The sequence below is a fragment of the Cynara cardunculus genome, assembly GCF_001531365.2.
Source record: "Cynara cardunculus var. scolymus isolate 2C chromosome LG 7, CcrdV1, whole genome shotgun sequence".
Lineage (NCBI taxonomy): Eukaryota > Viridiplantae > Streptophyta > Magnoliopsida > Asterales > Asteraceae > Cynara > Cynara cardunculus.
Window position 1 is genome coordinate 10,339,735 of NC_037534.1, and position 9,904 is coordinate 10,349,638.

The window sequence follows — 9,904 nt, forward strand, 5'->3', positions numbered from 1 at the left end:
GAACATATCATTTTAAAATATAAAAAATCTAAAATATAATTAGAATAATTATCGAATTCCAACAAAATAAATAATTATTATCTTTATAAAAAATTATATTATTAAACCAAATATAAATTACTTCGTTATTGTACATAAATTAAATTATAAAAAAATTGGATTAAAAAATTACACAAAAATATGAGGAATTTCAAATAGTTAATTTAATATTAATATCGATATATTTTTTGTCAAATTTTTATGATATCGTCAAACATATATTTTATTCAAAAATAAAAACATTATCGTTTTCTCAAAATCACATAAAGCCATATTATAACATCGACTGAGATAAAGAATAAAATGAAATATTAAAAACACGATGTATCTCGCTGCATTGCGCGAGTACGCTTCTAGTACTTATATTATAAGGCATTTAATAAAAATTCTTAAAAATCATTTTTTATACGTAAGTATTGTTTATTAATGTATATTACTTAAAATTTAAGATTACAAGTAAATTGTGTGTAAATACAACTTATTAAAGTTCTATTTTTTGAATTCGTATAATTGACCGTATATAAACATAATCAAATACAAGATAAACATCTCATTTTAAACATAAAAAAATCTAAAATATAATTAGGATAATCGTTGAGTTCTAACAGAATCATTATCTTTATAAAAAATATATTGTTATGTCAAAAACAAATTATTTGGTTGTTAGACCTAAATTAAATTATCATAAAAAATTGAATTAAAGAAATTATATAAAAAACGAGAACTTTTAAATAGTTAATTTGATATTAATATCGATATATTTTTTCAAATTTATTTTTATTAAAAAGTAAAAACATTATCTTTATCAAAACCACATAAAACATATTATATAGCAATAGAGACAAAAAATAAAACGAAACATTAAAATAAATATGTATCTCGCTGTATTACGCGAGTACCATTCTAGTTAAAATGTAAACAATCAGTTTTGATAAGTAGCAGATTTTTTAACATGAAATTTCATATCTTTCAAAGAGTAAGTTATAAATTTGGTGCTTGTGGTTTGTCAAAAATAACATTTTTTATTTTTATATTTTTAAAATTACAAAATGACCATTATGATTTGTAAGAATGTTCAGATTTTAATCTTTCATCTAAGATCGTTAAAAGTTCCGTTAAATGAGGAACATTTTCGTTATTTTATCGATTTCTTGTCTTTTATCAAATCAAAAGTTGATTCTATAAATTTACTCTATGATTTTTTATTAGATAAACGATAAAAATTGATAAAAAGATGAAAACATCTCTTTTTTAATAAAAAACTTTAATGGCCGTTAAAAAGAGGGACTAAGAGTCCGTTTACTAAATGCTTATTCAGGTAAGCGTTAACTAAGTTATATTATCTTACCAGATGAATATGACAGTGATCAAGAATCTTATCCGGTAAGAACGAGATAAAGATTGAGAGTCTTACCCGGTAAGTGAGGACAATGACTCTTACCATGATCAGTTCTTACCGGCTAAATTGTTGCATAGAAAGCCGTTTTTGTTAATTAGTAAGTAAATTATAGTGTTGAATTTTACCGCTAAGTACTTACCAGGTAAGTATTTAATAAACGGTCCGTCTAGTTTTTTTGCAAACTCTGATGGTTATCTCATAATTTTAAACTATAGGGATAAAAGTTGTTACTTTTAACAAACCATAGGAACCAAATTTGTAATTTAAATGAAATAAATAAACAAATATTTGAAAGGCGAATGGGAATTCTATGGGAAAGAATCCAAAACCAAGAGCGGTTGAGTTGCAGATAAACCCACTGAAAACTGGATCCTCATCCATATCCACTTCTTCCCCTTTCTATCAACTATTTAATCAGCCTATAAAACTAGGGCATCCAAATCATTCAGAATCATTCAATCACCACAATTGTTAAAAGAATGGCAGAGATAGCGATGTTAATGGCGGAAGAATACGAGAAGATGATGAAGAAGATGTCAAGTGATCATGAAGATGTAGTGGAGTCATTACCTTCTTCATTCACCGGCTTCTGGATCAAGAGGCCTCGGTTGAAGAAATTAGTTCATGAACCTAAATCGAAGATCGGACTTGCAACCATTAATGGCTTCTTCTCTCCTTGATGATTTGGTTAGGGTAAATGCTTGTGTAGTGTTTTTCTTTTCTTTTCTATATGCGTACATGACGTTCGTCCTTTTATTAATTTGAATTCTCAACAGATTATTATCTCTTCAAAAATTATTTATTTTCATAATTATATATGTAAAGAATCATGTGAGAATGAGAGTCGGGAGCTGTTTACCAAATGGTTATCCGAATAAGCATTTATCAAGTTACATTACCTTACCCGATGAATATGATTAAAGACCAAGAATCTTACCCGGTGAGAACAAGACAATGACCAAAAGTCTTATCAAGTAAATAAAGGTGAGGACTTTTATCACAGTTAACGCTTACCGGGTAAATAGTTGCATACAATGCCGTTTTCATTGACTAAAATCTTACCTGTTAAGTAAGTGATAGTGTTGAATTTTGTTTGGTAAACAACCCCTTAATGTGAGAAACGTAAAAAGTAATTTAGATTTTCATGAATCACGTTTAATATGAGAATTGATCCGGTGCATTTCGATACACGATGACCGCTATCACAGCAACACACAAATCAACACAACAAATGTCGAGAAACAAGTTGCCAATCCTTGATGATAGGAGTAGCTACCTCAGTACCTCTCTGAATTCCATGAAGCATACAAAAGTAATCTCAAACATGGTATAACGTTTTGAGAAACAAGTTTTCAATGTCCGGAAAATAAATTGAGCAAATATTAGTTCCGATCCAAGATCTCAACTTTCGGGTGTTTGGGTTCTTAAACAAATGGAGAGTCCTTGGAAAACATCTAAATCTATCACGAAACGAGCTCCTCGAGAGCCACCGCTGCTCCTTCCTAAACGCAACACCTGCAGACCTGCAAACACATAACTGTATGATACTTGTTACCATTATCTTACATTCATATTCTAAGCAGTCTAATCAGTCCCTACTGCTTTGCAGTTTTCCCCTGTCCCTTCACTTTCGCTGCAACTTGTTCATTGGACAACGGCAGGTAATAAATTCGAGGAGTTGCTCTTGTCTTTCTGAACAGGTCGTCCAATGTCACGATGGGTGGTTCGTGGAGTGGGGGCGGTGGGGGGAGGTTGGGTTCTCTTGATTGTGGTGGAAGAGAGAATGGCGGTGGAGGTGGAAGGGGGAGTGGGGGTGGAGGAAGCTGCTGTGGTGGTTGTGCTGCAGCTGGAGGTGGTTGTGGTACGGTAGGTGTGACAGGAGTTCGTGGAGATGGTAGTGAAGCTTCAGTTCGACTTTTGACCTCTGATGCATCCACAAACTCGGCTAGGAGAAGGCGTCCTCCATTCACCGGCCATTGGAGGTTGTAAACAGCATTTCGAGTTTCTACAGCTTCTTCAACCGATGAATACTGCAACAACACAATCATATAAGAGGCAAATCAATTTAAATTTCACACAATGTACAGTTCAAAAAATCTAATTCGCTTGATAAGAGGGTACGTACGGAGAACTTAATAAAAACAAAATGAGAATAAGACAACCCAAAAAGAAGGGTTTATGACAGGGTGGTCAAACATTGAACAGTTGATATTGCTTGCAACTTTCAACAAAAGCAACCAAACCCGGCATATCCCACCTGGACATGGGGTAAAATATGCATAACCTGAACTTAAAAGTAGAGCAGCTGTTTTCGTTAAGACGGCCAGCTTGAAAAGTGTGAAAAAAGAGAGTTGGATATAAAGAAGTTTTGACAAGGTGGTTGAGCGTAAGCAATAACATACAAACAGAAACTGGTACAAGAAAAGCATAATCAAGTTACGGAAACTATGCAGCCCTCTACCTCCCTGTTTACTCCTATGTGTCAAGTTAAGGTTGCATCTTTAAAGGTAAATATTATAAATTCCAATACACACTCTACCTCCTTGCATTAAGCAAATATAAAACAAATAGATATATAAATCCTCTCAAGACTAGAAATATATCATGAGATGATATGTTACATGAAAACGATAAGAGACATATCATGCTATAATACTAAAATCTCATGAGAACCCCAAGCCTTCAAAATCCTTATAACATACATGCAGAAACCAGCTAAAAAATTCAATTATATTCACTTGAAAAGTAGTATAAGCTAACTCTCATTGTCATCACACAGATTGCTCAAAGAAGAAGATCTTGCTACATAAAAGGACAAGAAGATCCTTATTTTCTTCCTCCAATTCATTAACTATTACTGTTATGCAAGTCCATATATATCATCCCATTTTGCAACTCGCAAGAGCCATATTTCCTCCCAATTTTGTAATCTATCGTACTACGCATATTGATATCTTTTTAAATCCTTGGCCAGTAGTCCCCAATGCAAAACAAGCAGGAATAAAAAGAGAGATAATGCTCTGATGCAAGAAAGAGGTATGACTTACAGTAACATAACAGTGAGTTTTGATATGATCCATCCAGAAACTAACGACTGTACCAGTTTTTCCAAGAAGTTCTTGTACAGCCTTTAAAGTGAATGGACGAAGAAAACGATCAATTCTGAGAGAAGTAGTTGGAGGCTTTGACGATGGGGGAACTGCCAAATGAACCAGTGAGAAAAAGTTTTAGAGGCATTGTTGATGTATAGCTGAATACCCATACCACATTACACAAAACGTACAGCAAGAGAAAGCTCACCAACACGTTCCTTTGGCTCCTCGTGGCTAACTGAAGAATCAGATCTCGAAAAGCTGTGCTTCATAGAAGCCTGGAATGCATCCTTAGGTGTAGTAGATAGAGAAGGATTAGTGCTATGCTGTTCAGGGACCTTAAGGCTTTCAGAATTCCACCTGCGCTGCCTCTTTACTACCTCGCTGTTTGTCACTGCTTCTTGGTCTGCTATGAGAGCATTTTTATAGTCACATTGACAGAATGCAAGGTGAAAATGGAAAAATATACAAGAAAACAAGCTATGCAAACTAAAAGGTGGAGCAGCAAAACCCTGATCACATGCTACAGTACACATCCAGAAAAATAGACTACAATCAGACTGTTCATCATAGCATAGAGTCAGCAAAATTGCCCTCCAATATGCTTAACAATTTATCTCAAAAGCTACAACTACTAAAATCTATTAAGTATTACAAAAAAATGTCATTGAACTCAGTTAATCCAATGGCAACTTCTCCTACAGTACGGTACAGAAAGATTTTGCAGAAGGAAGGAATCCCAAGACCCTACAGTTAGGTCTTTCACAACCAGTAGTGGATACTAGCTGGTAACAGCAATATGGTGTTTTGACTACGAACATAACCACAGGGGTCTAGTACAGGTTAAGGGGAAGCGACACCCTCATGCACAACATGCTCATGTTATAGTCAACAGCTATGATATATCAATACAAGATTTATGAACTTCTCAAGTACCACCCCGTTGATAAATACCTAAGAACAAACATGTATTGATCTTTACTAACACTCCCAGCTAATTATCTTACCATCTTGTATATTTTCAAATAGGTGAAACAGTGAAAGGAGCACACCAAGTAGTCAAAAGTGAAATTCAAAGAAAAACTTAAAGATTCAAGCATTTGCCGGGAGAAACAAATATAAATCCCCGAAAATAGCAAAATTAACTAACTTCTTTATGTAGCATCAAGGCAAAACAAACTAGTCCAGAATGATTGGCAAACTGTGGTATAATATACATCTATATCAATCAAATGGAATATGTCAGAGCACTAGCTCGAATTGTAGGCATATAAGCTGTCGGTTCATATGTCAACCTACGCTGCATGAAGGATTCTAATTTTCAATCAAGCATTTCACTCTGCACCAAAAATGTCATACTCACAATTATAAAGAACAATTAACTGTTTATAATGTGAATAGTGACAACTTATACAACACCATCCAGTACTAATATATAGCAATGGCAAATCATGTGACTTCCCTCCAAAAGGGAGGTCAAATATAAAGGCATCAAGTTAAAACCAATAATATGTGAGAAGATGTCATAAAAAAGAATGCCAATAGAAGAAAGGGCTGGCAAGATGCTCATAAGAATAAAGTTTTACCATGAAGCTTTCTTTTTATGGGCACGACAGAAGGGTCACTATTATCTTTAGTACTTTCGGTATTCTTGGCAGCAGGTGTATCCTCGACCATAACATCAACAGGCTCATCCTCTTCAAGAGGCAGTTCCGTTTTCTTACTTATATCACCCATGTCTTGAGAATTAAACTTCGAATCTATCTGTTTACTCTCTAATGCATCCTCATCCATGGAATCATCACCAGAACTTCGATCCAAATTTAACTTCTCTGGAGAACCCACATCTTCAGTATCATTTTTCTTGCATATATTTATACTTTCAGCATTGTTGACATCTTTCTCTTCGGTGGTTAACTTGTCCTCATGTGGCTCATCAACAACAACCGATTCTGTTTTGGCATCATCTAGGACAACTTTGCTGGATGATGGCTGCACCATCTCAGGCTTAACGTCAAGTTCTAATTTGACATCATCAGCAATTACATTATCCTTTAGTTCATTCTTTTCAGTAATTGACATTGTATCAACAGAATTAGAATCAGATTTTACTAGGCTGACCTCGACTACCTGGCCGCCTATATGATATGAATTAGGCTTGACTTCTTCCTTTGGCGATTGTGATTCAGGCTTTGACTCCCCATCCTCTGGCTGCAAGTTTGAGACCTCTCCTTCATGGTTGATTTCAACATTTTGCAAATCCTGCTGTCCCAGCTCTTCAGATACCATACCCTCACTGACCAAAACAGAAGTTTCCGCAGAAACCTCTTGAAGTACCTGAAAGCCTTCAATGCCATGTTCCCCTTCTGTAACCAACTTTCTGGCTGATGGCTGCAAACCATAATTTTCTACAGGCACATCCCTACTATCTCTGTTCTCATCATCCAAATTCTCTGTAATGTTATGTTTCTCTGAGCTCTCGTTATTATCCAATTTCTCAACCAAACCATCTTTCTCTAAGCTCCCATCGCTATCCATTTTCTCAGCCAACCTATCTTTCTCTAAGCTCACCTTTTTATCAAACGTCTCTGTAATTTTTTCTTCCTCTAAGCTCTCATTGTTGGCACTACTATCGTCTATAATGCTGGTTGTTTTCTCTGCAACAGGAGTCTCTACTGTGGCATCATCAGATGGAACCTCAGGCTGGGTAATATCATTGACACCATTGTCATGATTTTGGTTAGCCTCTTCAACTTCAGAACGAACAGCTTCATCCAACCTCCTAATCAGATCATCTTTCAATCCTTTGGTCATCAGTTTCCGTCTCTTGAGTTCTTCTTTCAGCTCAGTTACTTTCCACTGATCGAGAGAACGATTGTCAAGGACAACATATGGTGAAGACGTCTTTTTGCTTTCCGACATTTCTCCTACTCAGCAAACCTCACCCTGGTAAAATTATCAGATTCAGTAGTTATTCATATGGTCCCACCTGATCAACAGAACAATATATCAACTTATCAAGTTATCCTTGTATCACATGCCATGATAAAACACCCTTCTTCAGTTACAACTAGTACCAAAGAGTTCATGGCCATAACTAAATGAAATCCTTATTGTGCATGATGCCCCACATGCACTCATCAATCTTTTTATAAAGTCTCTGTTCACAGCATATATATTCAGGATAAAGAGAGTGTCCACAAGAAGGCATTTGTACATTAGACTAGTGTAGCTTAATTTGCATATGCCAACGTGCATTTGTGGCAATGGAAGAAAGGTGGACCAGGTCAGCAATGAGAAAATGCTGCTGGCTTGAGCATATCCAACATATACTTTAGATGTACTGATGAGTGACTTGACCATAATGAGAGCATAAACGGTTACAGGCACGCTTTAATCCAACAAAAGGTAAAAATGGTAAAACTAAAAAAAGGCAATCAACCAATTACATGTACTATGCGGCTATGTGCTTGACATTAGTTACCATGGCATATGTGATCATAATTTGTAGGCCAAGCCATGCAAATTAGGCCATCCCCTCTCACTTTCATTGCTCCATATACGTCTCATTTCAGCTCATACACAGTACTTTTGCAGGGGCAGGAGATAAGATTCTTTGATAAATTAAACAAATTCCCATTTTCCAGCTGGTCGTAATATGATTAACTTAGGAACATTTAAAGAGGAAGACATTCTCAATTATAGAGTTACAAGGACAGAATGAAAAAGGACTCGTTTCCAGCATACTCCCGTACAAATTTAACAGCAGCTTTGTTAGCTAAGATGGCACAGCCCAAAAAACCTCCAACAGCTTACATAATACAAAGACAATGAACATGTTCTAAATCAAGAGTTAAAGAGCCCACAAAAACAACTTCTGGACCATCAATTAGACGCCTCAAATCCACAGATTACAATCATTTTGAAGAGCATAACAGTATAATTATCCCTTGAGTAAATACAATCCACAGAAAATCAGGAAATAATTAAATTGCCCAAAAAATATACCAGCGAGTAAATCAACTTAACTCATAGTAGAGTACTCACAATGGTGTTCGATTCGACGGATCCTTCGGAAGGATAATACGGATTTCAGTAGTTGGTCCAACACTTAATTGGTAGGTGTAATAACACGAAACCCTAAGTTCATCAGCACACAAAAACAAGCATCAGGAGGATTGAAACATTCAAACCACAAAATTAGCAACACGAAGGAGGAGAAACCAAAATTAATAAGCTACGGTCCGCAAACAACGAAATTAAAAACTAAAAACGATAAAACTTGGGAACAAAAACAAGATTTTGCTTTCGTTTCTGAAGAAATTGGGTTAGATAGAAGAAACCCTCTTGGAAGATCAAAATGGGCTTTTCTAGAAGGGTGTGGCGTTTTGAATTGGAGATGGAAATGGCCCTCTTTTTTGTTAGGGTTTTGCCTCTGTTGAATGTAAAATGAGATCAGGAGGAGAGACGACGTACCAACTTCTTGTGAAATGCTATCTTCTCTTGTCACGACTTAAACATTTGGTAACAATTTTGATTTATTTAAAAATATTTGTTCACAATTATGATTGTATAGTATCTATATCTATATTATTTTATAAATCAGATTTATCAAAAAATTTAAAAATAATTTTTAATATATAAAGTATTATATATTTATACATAAAGTCTTAAAAATTTTAAAAACATCTCATAATGCATTAAGTACTACTACTTTATGCATTCAGTCTTAAAATATTTTAATCTAAGATTAAAATAACATATAGTACAAGTTATTGGTGCACATTATTACTTTTTCTTTTTATGTTCTCAAGATATTTTTGACACATTTCACTTATTCTTTCACTCTCTATACATATATGTCTTCTCCTCATCCCCCAAGGTGAAATTTGTACTTTTTAATGAACAGTTGCACTCGTTTTTAGTTGTAAGGTTATTAGAAAATTTGACATCCCGTCGCATTATACGAGTATACAACTAGTTTGTAATGAAAAAAATTCAGTAAATACAGTTATTGTTATAAGACATAAAATAGTATAACAGTAAATAGAAAATTTATAATTCTAATTAGTTATAATCCCTTTAAATAATGATGAGTTTATAATCATTTAATTTTGACGATAACAAATAATCTTTCAACGCTGCCCTTTATGCCATGTCAAATAGGTGATTGTGCATAATTCTTGTCTTATTAAAACATACACTAAATAAACAAAACTCAGTGGGATGATGAAAATTTTGGACTAAATAAATAGTACAATGCACTAATAAACAATTCATTTAGTTACTATCCTCTTTGATAACTCAATGATGGCAACTAAACATGAGGGTTGCGCTCGTTGCGGGACTTAACCCAACACCTTACGGCACGAGC

At 34.7% G+C, this 9,904-nt stretch overlaps 1 protein-coding gene across 4 annotated transcripts; it reads right to left on the reverse strand.

Moving 5' to 3' along the window:
* Positions 1 to 2,696: 2,696 nt before the first annotated feature.
* On the reverse strand, positions 2,697 to 9,000 carry LOC112515431 (apoptotic chromatin condensation inducer in the nucleus-like). 4 transcript variants are annotated; one of them, XM_025122251.1, is made up of 7 exons: positions 8,874 to 9,000; positions 8,578 to 8,670; positions 6,117 to 7,476; positions 4,739 to 4,939; positions 4,486 to 4,637; positions 3,038 to 3,468; positions 2,697 to 2,961 (listed from the first exon to the last, which is right to left on the reverse strand). In XM_025122251.1, exons 3-7 carry the CDS (start codon positions 7,450 to 7,452, stop codon positions 2,757 to 2,759), a joined length of 2,325 nt encoding a protein of 774 aa, XP_024978019.1. In that variant the 5' UTR covers positions 7,453 to 7,476; positions 8,578 to 8,670; positions 8,874 to 9,000; the 3' UTR covers positions 2,697 to 2,756. The 4 variants fall into 4 exon arrangements, with proteins under 4 accessions (XP_024978019.1, XP_024978020.1, XP_024978017.1 ...); XM_025122252.1 differs by having other exon boundaries at positions 4,739 to 4,936; positions 8,578 to 9,000; XM_025122249.1 differs by having other exon boundaries at positions 8,578 to 9,000.
* Positions 9,001 to 9,904: the final 904 nt, after the last annotated feature.